The 16,622-nt window shown below is 42.0% G+C and overlaps 1 protein-coding gene across 1 annotated transcript in view; it reads right to left on the bottom strand.

Moving 5' to 3' along the window:
• The window catches only part of LOC113406702 (follicle-stimulating hormone receptor), a 155,506-nt gene that overhangs the window by 19,426 nt on the left and 119,458 nt on the right, over positions 1-16,622 (bottom strand). Inside the window, exons 5-8 of the mRNA XM_026652614.1 lie at positions 12,719-12,790; positions 10,443-10,520; positions 4,260-4,328; positions 4,083-4,157 (exon numbers count right to left, since the gene is read on the bottom strand). Coding sequence (XP_026508399.1) covers positions 4,083-4,157; positions 4,260-4,328; positions 10,443-10,520; positions 12,719-12,790 — 294 coding nt within the window. The remainder of the gene's footprint in view (positions 1-4,082; positions 4,158-4,259; positions 4,329-10,442; positions 10,521-12,718; positions 12,791-16,622) is intronic.

The raw sequence follows: 16,622 nt of genomic DNA, 5'->3' as shown, positions 1-16,622 counted from the left end.
TGTGATGTAAACACAAAATCCTTCCTTGTGCTGCACAGATACTGGAAGGAGGCCAGTGGTCCTTCACCTGCTGTCAAGGAGCAGTGCAGGATTTCTCCCCAGTGTTCTAGAGAGTTATAATTGGCATAACACATCTCATATGGGGCACTGTCTGCTAATGAGGGGGCATGCCCGGCTGGGCCATCTGCCTACTGTATATGCTGTGTCCATCAACATGGGAAAGCAGGGGAGCATGCTGCTTCCTTTAACAATAGCAGTAAAATGAACCAAGCAATATGTTGCCCAATCCTTCCTGCAGTCAGATATGTGCCCCACATTGTTATGTTCTCTGACTTGTGTTATCAAAGAAAAGAGCTTGCCCTAATGAAGTAGATGAGCTGACCTAATTTGGAAGCATAGCTTTTCTCCATCCTCAAAACATTCAGTCTCTATTTCATTGATAACTTTTCTATATCATGGCAATATTTCATTTGATATAAATTACACAATAGGCACAAGTTATTTTTATTATGAGATACATCTAGTGGCCACTTTCAGTAGTAGTACATTCAGTAGTTGGGGAGATCAAATGTCAATAATAAGTTTCATACAATTGGTGTGAATGACATTCACATTTAGAGTCAAATATTCTCATGTGGGGCTCCCTCAGTCTCTCCTATTGAAGTTGTTCCACTTTAATTAAATAATTGGGCCAGAGAAAGCATGATCACTCTATAGTTTAGTGGTTAGAGCACTCATGGGAGATGTTTCAAATCAATTCTTCCACTCCCAGTTCCCAGGTGAGACGCCTACCACTGTGCTAAAAGTTATAAGGGAGGGCCTTCCCCTTCCCAGCTGTTCTGTGAAGTTGCCTCAGGTGCCTGACCTGGTAGGTGGCATATAAGCATGCCTACCTGAGTGGCCCCCACATGCAAGTTAGGTGGCTGAATTATCTTCCCTTGTTTGTGAATCGCTCCTTGAGTGAGGCAGCAGTGAGCATGCCCAGAGGCAAAACCACAGATGCTTAGGAAACTTTTATTGCAAACATTTAAGGGCTGAGTGAGTTTAGGAGCCTACAGGATTAGGTGGCACCCAAGTGGATCACAGTAGTGCCTAAAAACCTATCCAGAGAGCATATGGTGACTAATCAATTGGAATAGATAGCTACTGTCCTGTTACTGTTTGCCTGCAGACCTTAAGAGGACCATTGGGGCAGCTCTGCATCAGGCTTAGGCTTTGTCTACACTGGCACCCCACTAAACGACAAAAGTTTTAATGACGAAAAGGACCATTGGGGCAGCTCTGCATCAGGCTTAGGCTTTGTCTACACTGGCACCCCCCTAAACGACAAAAGTTTTAATGACGAAAAGTGCTGGTGTGGCCAGTGCTTCGTCGGTAGGAGCCATGCTCCCAGAGATGAAGCTACCACCCCTCATTGGAAGTGGAGCTCTCTCCTGGCAATAAAGAGCGACTACACAACGCACCTTACAATGGCGTGGCTGCAGCAGCATAACCGCACGATTATAAGGTGTGCAGTGTAAGCATAATCTTAGTAGGCCTGTCAGGACTCAGGAGCCAATGTAGAAATTGCAGGAATAGTGTGGCTGGGCTCCCGTACAATTATCCCTTCCCCCTTGTTTTCTTATTAGGATCAGCAAAACCTGATGAAAGAAATAGTGCTGTCAGCTGATTATTCTTTTCAGACCTAAATAAGATTACCCCATCCCACCTTCAGGATTGTAGTTAGGGATTGGGGTAAGGCATAAGAGGGGAGTACGTGGTTGCTCAATGGCTCACAGAGAGGTAGGGATTGGGATACCCCTCAAGAGCCTCCTGTGACTCATCGACCTGGTAGCAACAAAGCTTCACTGCTAATGCCATGAATTGGTGAATGTTGATGCTGGAATCATTCAACTGGAAATAAAGTGCACATTTTTAACAGTAAGGATGATTATCCATTGGAACTTACTTAAGGATGTGGGGGATTATCTATCACTTGAAGTCTTTAAATCAAGATTGGATGTATTTTTAAAAGATATGCTCTAAGGCAACCAGACATTATGGGCTTGATGCCGGGATTACTGGGTGAAATTCTATGGCCTGTGCTATACAGGAGCTCAAATTAGATGATCACAGTGGTCCCTTCTGATCTTAACATCTATGACACTATGAACCTTTTACATTATTTCAATATTTTGAGATGTAAGATACAAGGAGATGCTAATTGCCAACTAGATACTGGTTTAGGAAGAACAAGAGATAAGACAATTAGATGTACCATCTAATAAAATATTGCAGTCTGCACCACAAATTTGATATGAGCAATTCTGTTTTTCCCAGCTTAGATGTTATTACAGATCAATCATTTCCATAAGTGAAAACACATTTCTGGTGTACACTATGGTGACAGATGACTGGAAGACCTTTCTTTCATGATTCTCAGTCAGGATAAAAAGGCAATATACCATCCATATAACTGTGGATGCATTATTAATAGAACAGAATAATTCCTATACAAATAATTCAGTGTCTGAATTTGAACTATCAAATGAATCCGAACTACAGCCAAATCAATTTGATAAACCATCAGAATATGATTGTATTGGCTCCAGCTTGCAAAGGCAATGCATTATCTTTTCCCCAAAGAAAGAGCAATTGTGTTGGTGCTCAGAAGATGCTTCAATAAGAAGTTTATCCAAAGGTTAAAGGCATGTATAGGGACTGGTAGCTATCCAATGTTAAAAGTGGGAGGAAAAAATATGGAGGAACTCCTAAGGTAGTGCTTTATACTAGGTCTTCACTGAACATCCCAGCATGGAGGGAGGGTATGGCAAGCACAGATATAAGCACTACAGAAGAGTTCTTATCTGATTCTGAAGTTAAATGTACTATTTTTCTCTCTCATTTTTATGTTTTCTAGCCACACTAAAATCTTTTCTGACACTGAAATAATAAAATGTCCTTCCCCCAATTCTAAGGGCAGCTGCTGCTAATATGGGCTAGGGGAGGGCACAAGGAGCTTGGCAGCACCCATGAGCATTGCCAGCTAGAATTGCAGTCCTCCCACCCCGCTTCACTCACTTGAGTAACCCATGCCTCTCTCCTACCAGCCTGAGGCATGCTGGATGTGAGCCCTGAGGGAAGAGAGACAGATACATAGATGGGCTGGTGCTGAAAAAGGAATCATGCACCTTCTGTTGCTGCTCACATGAAATTGTGAATAGAAGCATGAGCAACGGCTCACACTTGCAAATAAGTCTCAGATCTGTACTAAACCTGAGCTTGAGATAATGTTACCAGCTGCCCTCTGCTTCCCAGTGTCAGCCATGTATATGACAATTAATAATATAAAGTGTTACAATAAGAAGTAAAAGCAGTTGAGCACAGTGTTTTAGGGGGCAAACAAAGGGTTGATAAAACAGTGAGTACTGCTGCTGGACACTTGATGACAGCTTTGCGGTTGCAGAAAATTTAGAAGAAGTGCATTGTTAAATGCATTAAAAAGGAAGGACAGAGATCTATGAGAATTCTCATTGCTATGGAACCTTTCTGCATGGGTTACTTTCCCCTAAATAACATGTGCAGAGAAGAAAAGATTAGTGAAATTATGCATGGTATGATTTTCAGCTTTAGATATAGGCTCCAAAGATGTAAGGGTAGATTCTCAGCTGGTTCAAGTTGTCCAAGCTCCACTGAAGTTAACGGATTAGGACAATGTCCAATAGCTGACGATCTCCCCACTTTGGATTGGATCAAAACAACAAAGGAAAATAAGTAGTGTAGCCTTTTGCATAAAGTGCATTATAGCCACTTTTTAACAGAGCTTAATAAAAAGTGGAGATAAACATTAAATAAAACCCTGGATTCAAACTCTCCTAAACTTTGTGGGGGAATATGAAATCTGAACCTGATCCATATTTATAAAATCTGAACCTGGATCCAAATCCACATTTTACATGAGGAAACAAACCTCCAAACCTGAACACTCCTGAATTTTTGGGTATTTGAAATTCAGATCTGCCACCAAATTTGAATTTTGTGTCTAGAGCCCATCTCTAATAGAGAGTTAATAATGAGGAAAAGAACATCTGACTGTTACTTACAGAACAACTGGGCCATTGGCTCCTTGGAAAACCTCATTAGGTAATTTTTCTAGATTGTGATTATCACTAAGATTTCTGTAAAACATAACAATAAGACAAACAGGGATAAATAACTTTGCTACGGTTACTATTTCCCAGTAATTGTTGTGCTGAATACCAAATAATAAGAATAGTTACAGCTCATCCAAGTGGGTTCCATTAAATGCATGATTCTGAATTTCCCGAATTCCATTTTTATTCAGTCGTCTGCAACAAAGAGACACATTTTTAAACATTGATTACAGAAAACTATGCTTGTGCATATTAAGTCAGATGCTCCAAATTCTGAAGCATCAGTAGAATTACTGGGTGATATAAAATTAGTTAAATAAATGGTGATCTCTAGGATTAACAGAAAGCTATTATAAAATCCCAGCCACTGTTGTTTGGGATAAATTGGATTAAATGTGCTGGGCCAGGTTCTGCTTTCACTAATATTGATGTTAAACCAGAGTAGCTGCAGTGAAGTCAAAGGTGGCCCTCCAGATTTACACCAGAGTAAGTGAAATCAGAATCTTTCTGACTGTTAGTGTTAATGCCATACAAACTTTGCATCTGCAAAGTGCTGTTCAAACCTTGGGCTAACTGCTGCTAATTACCACAAAGAGGAGCAAAATGCAACAGGAAAGACTCCAAAGAGGTGGAAGGGGAAGAGCAGGAGCTTCACTGAAAGCACTCACTTGCCTCCAGAAACTGTGAAGGACTCACTGACCCAGTGCTGCAAGATTGGGGTTCAGAGGCTTTGGCATGGAGAAATAGCTGGGGAATGAAAAAGGGGACTCCCAGGAGCCATCAGACTTTTTAGCATTCTCCTCTAACAGGCAAAGTTCTCATGAAAATCTGCTGGCACATTAGTGCTGCTGGGACCAGCAGTAACTCCCCATCTGTGCCCTCTCTCCCCCTCTGAGAGATAAGGGCACTGGAAAAGGAGTGGGACTGGCTCCACATCAAGGCAGTGGGAGGGAGCTGGGTGGAAATAGTGCAGAATTTGCCAAGATAGCTGCTGAGTTTCTAATGCATCTGCTGCCTTCACAGACTACATCCCCTATATGGTCCACAGACCCCCTACTCTCTCATGTTCTCCCCTCCGAGAAAAGAATTAGGCAGCAATTCTATGAATTTAAATTCATGGTGTTTTCTGCTGAGTTTTAACTGTGGTGCTTTAACAAATTAATGTTTAATGTCCCTATCCCATGCTCCCTCCATGATCCAAAAAATTGACATTTGGGTCAGTTATATTTATCATTTATACAGTATAGTTTTTCATCTCCTTTATTGTTACTCTGTACCACTCACCCCCTCTGGCACTGAATGACAGGCCTGACTGATGGCATGAAACAAACAATTAAACTAAACTTTCAGAAAACCTACACATTTTACTTCTTGTTCACAGCGAAAGCATGCAAGTGACCCACTAATCTAAGGTTCACGATGGTGGACTTAGGTCAACATGAAAATCAAGTATAGGCTTGGCTGGAAAGATTACTCCTTTGACCACGAAAGACAGATGTACATGACTCAACGTCTGCAATGTGTGTCAGATCAGATCATGGAAACTGTCTCCTATCCCATCCACTCACAGGCACTATTAGAAATGAGTGAGCCAACACAGAAAGGCAAGACAATCGGATACTGTTTTTACCATCTGACACATTTATTATGTGACATCATTCATATTAGTTAGCATCTGCCACTCTGATTTTTTAAAAAAATCATAATATTGGCACTCATTGTGTTCTATCACTGCACATCGTGCTAAGTTTGTGATACTACCCTGCTGAGTATGGATCCTGCTGCCATACAATCCTGACTATGCACGGCAATCACCTGGAGGAAAAATACAGCCACTACTTTCAAGCAAAAAATATATAAAAATTATACATTTACCTTTGAGCTAAACCCTGGAGTCCTCAGTCACTTTTTACTCAACTCTCACATAGCCAACCTCCCTTTGGCCCAAATTCTTCTCTTATTTAAACCAGCACATATCCTGAGCAACTTCAGACTAAAATGGAAGTCTTGCCTGAGTACGTTGAGTAAAAATAACTCGAGAGCTCCGGAATTTGGCTTTTTGTGTTTATGTTTGATCACTGTATTGGTACATTTACAAAATAAGGGTGAAATTCACTCCTGTGCAGAAGGCCAGCACAAAGTCTATAGCACCATTTAAGTTTCATTTATGCTGAATTTTGAATGTTTAAGGTGAGGCATAGACTTTGCGTTGGGGTGAATTTCAATCTTTTATATATTTTTAGGAGTTCTTAACTGAATTTACATAAAACTTCAGTTTGCCCTCCTGCACACATCTTCAGATATGGTTTGACTTTCAGCTCTAAACACACTATTAACCTCTAGGGAGAAATCCTGGAACAATGAAATCAACAGTGTTTAGTGGGTATTTAAAAGGATCTGACTGAGAAAGCTGTTGAAGCATAAAACTGACTGGAGAGTGGAAGTGAGAGTGCAAGTGACTCACATTATGCCTTTCCTTTTTTAAAACATCCTTCTGAGAATATAATTTTGTTTTTTTTCCTTTGTGAAGCATTTCCTCAACAATAATACAGAATGTTCTTTTTAGTTGGTCTATATTGGCTAAAATGTGCAGCAGTGATCAGATATGCCTGCCAAGGCTGGAATATGGAACACAAATAACATAGGGATGCTGGGGGCTTTACATGACATGGGATCTATTTTTTTAACATAATAAACTTAGTTCCATGGATTACTATTTCTGATATAAATATTTCACAATAGTGCAAGTGAAGGAACATTAGGGTTATGTGGGGATGGAGGCAAATTTGGGTTTAAAATGAGGTATTTCCTTCCTATGGAGAGATATGCAGTACTGAAAGGTATACCAAAATGAGATCTTATTAAAGGTATACCAGAACCTGAATAAACTAAATACTGTACTTCATTCCTGGAAGAAATTAGCTCTACTTTCTGTGTAAAAGCACAGTAGTTGCAATGAAGTCAAAGGTGTGTAAAAGCAGCTTTGTCCTATCTTTCTGTGACCCATCCATGATAGTCCCTGTGGGTGAAATTCACCCGTGTAGATGGCAACCACAGAGCTATGCACAATTTTAGGGGATATTGATATGAATACTTAGTTTGTGGCAAGCTGCAGTGTAATCTACCCTGTTCTATCTTGTCACACACTAACTGTCTGTGAGGATTCTCCGGCCATGCAATAATAGTTCTATAGTGCACTTTTAATCTATTCCCATTTCAAAGCAGGGAAGATCAAAGTGCACTATGGATCTTTTAGTGCACTGCAATACGGTTCACATGGATACTCAGTGTACAGGAGATTTATATCCCAGTTTTCTGGAAACTAAGTGTTTGTGTAGACAAGCCCTGAGGGCTACCTCTGAATTCCATCAGCCTCATATCCCAAAATCATCCCATGCAGCAGCATGAGACTATCTTACCCATCTCGTCTTCATTTTAAGGGTCACAGTCCAAAAAAAAAAAAAAAAAAGACTGAGATCCACTGGTCTAGTTAAGTCAGAATGGGGCTGGGAGTCACAGACTCTTGAATTCTAATCCTAGCTGTGTCATTGGTTTACTTTGTGGCCTTGGATAGATCACCTAATCTTTGTGTCTGTTTTCTCTCTATAAAATAAAGATAATGGGCTGGATTTTCAGCTGCACCCATTGTCCATTGGATGCAGTTTTTTGGTATGGCAACTTGAAAAGGAACATTAAAGGCTGATGTCCAGGTTTGTCATCCACTCTATGGCTTCTAGTGACATGGAATGAATCAAAGCTGTCCCGCTCGAGAAGGATCTTGGAGGGAAGCAGTCCACTAGATATTCCATAATTTGGAATAGGCTGTCCTTCATTTTCGGTGGATGTAGTTGATGTGGATCCTGTTGATGTGGGGGCAGAGGAGCTAGTTGTGACTCCCTGATTCTGGGGCTAGTTCTATGCCAACCCCAACCCTCATGTAGTTTACTGCAGCCTGAGGTCTGCTCTAAAGTTAGCTGGCTTTGACCCCAAGGGACCATTACACCAGTACAGAATAGCTGGAGTGCAGTAGCACTCAGATCTCAGTCCTCCCCAAAATGACCACTATACCATGGGATGGGTGGCACAAGAGCCTCAGGCTCAACATGGTATTCCTACAAGCTTGGGGAATCCCCAGCAAGGGAGATAAGACAGTTTTCTGGTCCCTTCATGTTGCTAGGGTGGCAGGTGGCATAAAGAAATCAGATGACAGGAAAGAATCTTGCTCCACAGTAGTTAGTTACCTCACCTCTTAGGGGTTTGTAGAAATTAAGAAGGTGCTGTTTGTACAGTGCTTAAAAGATGCAAAGTGCTATATATAGGTGCTAAGTATTATCATTATGATTAAATAAGACAGAAAAGGTAAACGAATGAGATTTAGGGTCTTATTCTCTGGGTAGCTATTCCATATAACAGTGGGAATATCTCTGATAATACTTTTTCACTCTTCAGAGAATACTATCCACATCTGGTAGATTTTCAGGGGGATGGGATGGATAAACGGTGGGGTAGACCAGTGATCCTCAACCAGGAGTCCGGGGCTCCCTAGGGGGCCTCGATCAGGTTTCAGAGGGGCCTCCAAGCAGAGCCAGCATTAGACTCGCTGGGGCCCAGGGAAGAAAGCTGAAGCCCCATCACATGGGGCTGAAGCCAGGTCCCTGAGTCCTGCCACCCAGGGCTGAAACTGAAGCCTGAGCAATGTAGCTTCGTGGGGGCCCCTGTGGCATGGAGCCCCAGGCAATTGCCCTGCTTGCTACCTACTAAACCCAGCCCTGGCTTTTATATGCAGAAAACCAGTTACTGTGGCACAGGTGGACCGGTGAGTTTTATAGCATGTTGGGGAAGCGGGGGGAGCTCAGGAAGAAAAAGGTTGAGAACGTCTGGGGTAGACAAACGAGGGGTGATAGTAATTAACTTTGCTATAGCTCTATCTTCAAATATTGAGGGTCTGATCCTGCTTCCACCCAAATCAGTAAGATCAGAATTGGTCCCTTGCTACATGACCCCTGCTTCCTATATCTGAGTCAAGCTGCAGGGAGTAATGGTAAATTTTCCAAACTAGGCACTGGCCTAGGTGGGATGAAAGAAGATTTTTAGTACAGCAAACAAACATTCAATGTGCCTATAAAAGGGATCTGGAAACCCAGCTAGTTCATTAAAAAACATGATTGTTAAGTCAAATGAGACGTCGTCTAACTACACAGCATGAAACTGCATTGTGAACTGGTCTGTAACAATATATTAGCGTTATGTACAAGTATACCATATTTTACACATATCTACATGTAATTTGCTTGAATAATGAATGTCTTTGAATGATGTATCTGATTGCAAATATGTATGAGCTATTCGTCCTTTGGAACACAATTTGTATTATGTGGAACCATCATGGTCTTTAACCTTGGTACCATTAATTGTTAAATTTTCTCTATGCTCTGCTGTGGTTCTAAAATACAGATCTGAAATGAAAAGTCAGGAGGGAGAGAGAGATTACTGAATACTGAAAGTATAAAAGAAGACAAGAGATATTTCTTAGTTAGGAGCTTTGCCCATTTGCAAACCCATTTAAATGGGGTGGGGATTTTAAAGTGGGTTCTGGGTTCAATTTCTACTTAGGAAAAACTGGGGAGGAAAGGGGCAGAAAGGGATCAGAGAAAAGAAACCCAGTGAAAATGAGGGTGACAAATGGAGTAGAGCACAGACAGAGTGAAGAATAAACAAAGGCTGTGTAAAAAGAGCAGTGATAATGGGGGGATACCATTCTGATGGAAAAAAAGAGGATATCTAATGATTCTCTGCTGCCCTAAGTTTATACTTGGAGGAGACAGCCATCAGGCTTATTGGCTCCATGATGCTCTGCTGGCCCCATTTGTATGCTTGCCAGCCTAACTTTTGGGGGGCAGTTCTATCCCTGACACACAGCACATATATAGCTCTCACTGTTGCCCCATGCCATTGGCTTCCTCCCATCTGTTTCCTGTATCTACATGTTGTCTTTTGTTACATACTTTGACAAATGTGTGGGACAAGAATCGTCTTTTTGTTTTGTGTGTGTCGCACTGGGGCTCCAATCCCTGCCTGGTGTCTTGAGGAGCTGCACAATACAAGTATTTAACAACAAGACAAGTTTCTTCCAGCCAGAATTTGTTATAAATGAATTCAATCTTCATGGGGTAAAAACCCCCACACATGTTTGAATTACAGGGTAAAATTCATTTTGCAAACCTATAAAATAGCACCCAACAAAGTTTCTCAGGCTCTATTCTGGAGAAGATGTGAACTAAGATGTGGTATTTGCTAATTCTTACTCACATAATGACACTTTCAGAACTCAGGCCCATGAAGGAATTCCTTTCAATTGTACGTATATTTATATTATCTTGAATATCTCTGAAAAAGAAAGTAAAGTAAAAATTAAACAGTTTTGTAGCTCTGTGATCCTTTCATTTCTTTGACAGGAAACGACACTTCAAACACCAAAGAAATTTTTCTTTACATTAGATCTGAGAAAATATTTTACATGTAGGTTTCCTGAATGATATCACTAAGTTTGTCCAAGTACTGCTGGGGAGTGAAATGGGAGCAATTACTTCCATACTTTTGCTTTTTGTTTTCTAGAGCATGCATCTTAAGCAAGGCAAAATCAACAGTATGCACTTAGGGCTGGATCCTTTGAGCCTCAGACCCATGAATAATACTGCCACAACAAGTAATTAAAGAAGTTGCAGGATTGGCCCCTAAACTAATGCAGAGAAGGGTCGTCTTTTTTGGCCCTGATTCATCAAGGTACTTAAGCATGTAAGTAATTCCTCCACTAATGTCAACTACTCATGTGCTTAAAACTAGGCACAGGCTAAACTGGGGCCTCTGACAGTTTATTGCATTGACAAGTATTCATTTCAGTCAGTTCCACAGTAGACTGTTATATATAAAAGGATAAAGGATGACTGATGTATAAAAGGATATACTCATACACATTTCTGTTACTTGCTCAAAATACAGCTCCAAGAAGTTAAACAGTATTACTCATAATTTAGACTGGGAGAATTGTTGTTTTCATGCTGTTTTTAATGGAAAGCAGTGAACATAATGAATTACTTGCAATGCCTGAAACTTAATGCAGCTTTAAACTTGTCTCATTCTGAGTGCTATATATGGCCACGATACTGATAGTTAAACAGGGGCCTCATTCTGCAAGTGTAACTCCGATTGAAATCAACAGGAGCATCAGTAAGTGAAATTCACACCTGTACAAAGAGCCAGGACAAGGCCTTATAACATTTATACATACATGCACACACACATCCGCACGTGCACACACATACCATTAAATTCCCAATTATGGAATGAAATCCTGCTCCTCTGAAGTCAACAGGAGCTTTGCAATTGACTTTAAGAGGGCCAGGACTTCAACCAACATCTATTTTGGGACTTAAATGGTGTTGCCTTCTGCAAAGGGAGGAATTTCACCTCAGGCAAATAACCTGTGATTCTCTAGCATAGATCGATCCAGAGTAACTAAGTCTGAAGATGATTACAAAGCTGCCTAGAAAAAAGGTTACATGGATCCTTGCATGCTGTACCTGCTATATGGAGTCACAAAGAGCTAGAGTGCAATTCCAGAAACTCCATACTTGACAAAACACAGTACCTATATATTTGAATAGCAGTACCCAAGATAGGTGGAGGATTAATATTCCTGAAGATTAATGTCATATAAGATTTAAATCTAAGCAAGAGTAGTGGAAATATACCCCAACTTTCTATTAATATACCTCAACACCAGCCACCTGTAAGGATGAAACAAGAGTGACTATTCATTCCCTGGCTGCTTGTGACTGCCAGCCAGAGCTGTTGAAAAATTTCTATCAAAACTGTGTTTTTGATAGTGAATTCCTGACCCTATTAAAGTCCATTGCAAAATTCCTACTGACTTCCAGGGGTCAGGATTATCAAAGCTGGTTTTTGATGGAAAAATTAGGTTTTTGACTAAATGAAAATTTTCACAGAGAGTGCTTGCTTTCCATGGAAAGTGTTGATTTTTTGTTGGGAAAAAAACAACCTGAAAAATGTTTGCGTTCTTGGTTTTTCAACACAAATTAATGATTTGTTCTCCATTTTTGTTGAAATTTTCTAAGGGAAATATTACCCTATTTTCCAACCACCTCTATTGCCAACACAGGTGTTGACTGCAGTGATTTTTTTGTAACCTGTCCACTGGGAAGTGGATTCAGACCAACTCATTTCACACAGACCACAGAACAGTCACCAGATGACAACAAATTTCGGTCTCTACCAGTCTGGCTTGAATTTAAATTGGTGACTTAGAAGTTAAAGGTTATTGTTGGTCCCATGAACCAAATAAAAAGTTCTCTGTCACATGCCATATATAAAATCTTGTATAGAGAAGTCACAGGAACACTCAAATAATGTAAAACAAATTATCAATGCACACCAGATTACAACTGGTGATGAAGTGACAAAGTCACTAAACAAATGCAAAGGGAAACGTGTCCAAGATCTTATCAGAGGAGCAGACCATTTGAATGGAGATAACAAAAAGTTAAAAGCAGCCAATATAAACTTACAATACAACTTTCTGGAGAGATTGTAGCTTATGTACAGTAGGTAAAAACTTAATGCCAGTGTTTGATATTGACCTAAAGAGGGAGAGAACAAATGAAGATTATTAGCTGTGGCTCACAAGTAAAATAAAACTAACGAAGAAATACAGGAATAAAATTGGCAAACATTTAGAGTGAAACTGAGCCATGTGCAGAAGGCCTACACACCAGGGAAACCATACTTATGTTGTATAGTATGGGTGTATGGTATAGAAAAGTAGTGGCCTAACTCTGCTGCCCCTGAAGTCAGGAGTAAAACTCTCGATTTCAATGGGAGGGGAGTAAGGGCAATGCTGAATGCTTTCTGAAATGCTACCCCTCAGGACTTAAACTGGTGTTGCCTAAGGAGCCTTTCACTGACCCCCTGCACAGGGGTGCATTTCAGCCTTCATTTGTTACGTTTCAGAAATGTATTTTGCTTAGATGTCAGTTCATCAATAGTGCGTTGGTTCAGCAACTGAAGGACCCAGATTAGGGATTGAATTTAGGGTGCCAAAAATAAAATGAAAGAAGGGCATGCCTATTACACAGATGGGGAGGCCTCAGGATCAAGAGTAGAAAGCATCCGATTTCTAATTTTACACCTTTTATTAATTTAATAAAGACATGAACCTCCAGACTGAGAATAATTAAAGTACCTGACATTCTGGACTGAAGGAAGGTTCTGTCCTGGTGTTTGTTTTTCCACTATCTTTTAAACAGATTAATCACAGTGATACAGAATAACATGTTTTTATAATATGTATTTGTAAATATGAACCCATTTTTAACCACAATTTTTAACCTCCACTTTAGTGGAATTGTCATTTCCACTGGAAAATGACAGCACTTCAGAAAGTAGGAAAAACCAGACTGTTTGTTTCCTAGTGTGTTGGGTATTTATAATCTGAACATACATTAGCTATGTAGCAATTAGTCCCACTCGAGATGAAGCTGAGTTTCAAAAACTGGAATCACAACTAAGTCCAAACTTCCCCCACAATAAGGGTTTCTTGCATCAGGGGTTGTGGTTGAGGCATGTGACCATGCTCTTCACTGTCCAAGAAAAATTACCTGGCACACTTGAGTAGGACTCAAGGGCTTGTCTATACTTATGGCTAAATCAGCACTGCTGCGATTGGTGGCAGAGTGCACTCCCGATGACTCCTGTATTCCAGGTCCCCAAGAAGAGTAAGGTAAGTAGGCAGGAGAGCATCTCCCATTGACACAGTGCAGTGTAGACACCGCTCTAAGCAGGGCCGGCTCTAACTTTTTTGCCGCCCCAGGCAAAAAAGAAGAGCGCCGCCCCGCCGTAACACCCCCCTCCCAGCGCCGCGCCTCACCGCTCAAACCCCCGAGCGCCTCGCCGGGCCAACCAAACCCCCCCCCGAGCGCCGCACCGGGCTGGCCAAACCCCCGCCCCCGAGCGCCGCACCGCGCCAGGCCGCCCAAACCCCCACTGCCCCCCGAGCGCCGCACCAGGCCGCCCAAACCCCCGGGGTGCCACACCAGGCCGCCCAAACCTCCACGCCCCCCCCCCAGCGCCGCGCCGCTGAAACACCCCCCGCGCTGTCCGGCTGAAACAAACAAAAAAACCCGCAAAAAAAAAACCCTTGAGCGCCTCCCCGCCGAACAAAAAAACCAAAAACACCGCGAGCGCCCCCCGCCACCCCAACATTGGCTGCTCCTTCTAAGGTGCCGCCCCAAGCACGTGCTTGGTCAGCTGGTGCCTGGAGCCGGCCCTGGCTCTAAGTCAACCTAACTTAAGTCGACTTATGTAACTGAAGTAGCGTAACTTAGGATGACTTACAGCTGTAGTGTAGACCAGTCCCCAGAAGTCCACAGGGTTTATTTGGCAAGGGTTACCCTGCCACAGTCTCCTTAGATCCCTCAGGCTAGTCCCCGGTGGCACAGAAAAACCCTATGGTATTTTGCAGCAGAGCAAAGAACTAGTCCCACAGAGAAAAAAACCCACAATAATCCTGTCCCAGGCCTACCTTCCTCTGGGGAGACTCTGGTAATCAGTCTTGGGAGAGGTACTGAGCATGCCCTTTCCTCAGAGAGCAAAGGATAGTAGGGCTGCTCTTACTGAGCTTTCCTCTTTCCTTTTTAACTGCCCCACCCTTACTACCTGACAGCAAGTGCAAATGTGGCAGGGCAGGGGCTGAGTGGGCTCCTAGCAGCTAGTTAACCCTTGCTGACCCAGGATGGGGATGACACACCCCAACACAAGGCCTAAACAGAGTATTACAGAACACAATACCTTTTTTGGCTCATAAACTGTTATCCAATTTGATAACATTGATGATATATTGATCACCTACATACACTAAAAGGACAGTGCCACAGGTATCAGCAAAGCTGCCTGGGCTTCTGGCTTAGGCCAGTTGCATTACCAGACAAAGAGAAGAGCAGGCTTCAGTTAAGGCAAAATGCCTGTATGTATCTACTGCGTGAGGTGGTATTGGAGGTAACCTTGAACTGAGAATACTGTTTTGGTTTTTTTTAAGAAATACATTAGTGGTATATCAAAGGTTTTGGGTATGTCTACATTAGACACTTCAGGAACAGAAGGGGTTATTCGATCACTGTAGTAAATCTACCTCTCTGAGTGGCAGTAGCTAGGCTCATGGAAGACTTAGGCTGGCTTAATTACATTGCACAGGACATGACATTTTTCACAGTCCTGAGCAATGTAGTTAAGCCAACCTAATGTTGTAGGGTAGACCAGGCCTTTGTATTAGCATCTACACAGAATAGTGGTCTTCTGTTATTAGATTTTTTTTTTGCACACTTACATTCTTGAATAATTAAATGATGATGAAAAACTCTGGCTGAGACTCTGGAAAACATAATGAGCATTCATATAATGTTCAATGTGAACCTGAAGTGTTCTGGAAAAGTTGTTAAAAGACCCTTCAGATATTCATGACCAAATGTGGAAATCTAAACAGGACATCTAAATCCCACATTTGGGCATTTAAATTCACACTTAGGTCCATAAAATGGCCATTCACATGCCTAAGTGTTGATTCAAGTTCTCAAATGTGGATATGCTATTTAGACACGATGAAAAATGGGTTCTTGGCAGGGGCGGCTCCAGGCACCAGTGCAGCAAGCGCGTGCTTGGGGCGGCAAGCCGCGGGGGGTGGCCTGCTGGTTGCTGTGAGGATGGCAGTCAGGCGGCCTTCGGCGGCATGCCTGCGGGAGGTCCGCCGGTCCCGCGGCTTCGGCGGCGGGGACGCTGATGGCGTGGCACTGGCGGACCTCCCGCAGGCATGCCGCTGAATCCGCGTGACCAGCAGACCGCGCGCAGGCGTGCCGCCGAAAGCCACCAGCCTGCCGTGCTTGGGGCGGCAAAAAACATAGAGCCGCCCCTGGCTCTTGGTGGTTTTATTTTATAACCATAAGCCGTTGCATTACATGAAAGACCATTTAAAGGGAAGGCAGTGAATATTCAAAAATACACCTTGGGGACAATTTATTAAATGTCACGATTACTTTGTCTTGGGAACAGGCATGTTTGCACTAGATAAAAACAATTCCAACTTGTCACAAGTGACCAAGAAAGTGCAACAAAGTGTACTTTACAAAACTAACACATACAGATAAATCGAAAGGCATTATTAATGCAGCAGGTGGGTCATCACAAGATTTTTATTTTTAATGTACATCTTGCAGTGCTGCATCCTGAATAGAGTTAGCAAAACAACCATTAAAAGAGATAGAAAGACAGTGCCTGCATCACCTTCCTTACACTACTTAAAGTTCAATCCCTAAATTAGCTGAGAATTGTGTGGGGTTTGAGCTCCACAGCTGCCTTTGATTTTCAATGAGAGTCATATGGCTACAATTCCATGAAATTGTTTAAAGGTGTTAAATGTAAGAG

Source organism: Terrapene carolina, unplaced genomic scaffold, assembly GCF_002925995.2.
Source record: "Terrapene carolina triunguis isolate 2854851 unplaced genomic scaffold, T_m_triunguis-2.0 Scaffold126, whole genome shotgun sequence".
Classification (NCBI taxonomy): Eukaryota; Metazoa; Chordata; order Testudines; family Emydidae; genus Terrapene; species Terrapene triunguis.
Note: the sequence above shows the minus strand (reverse complement) of the source record. Positions and strands in the feature narration are given on the sequence as shown.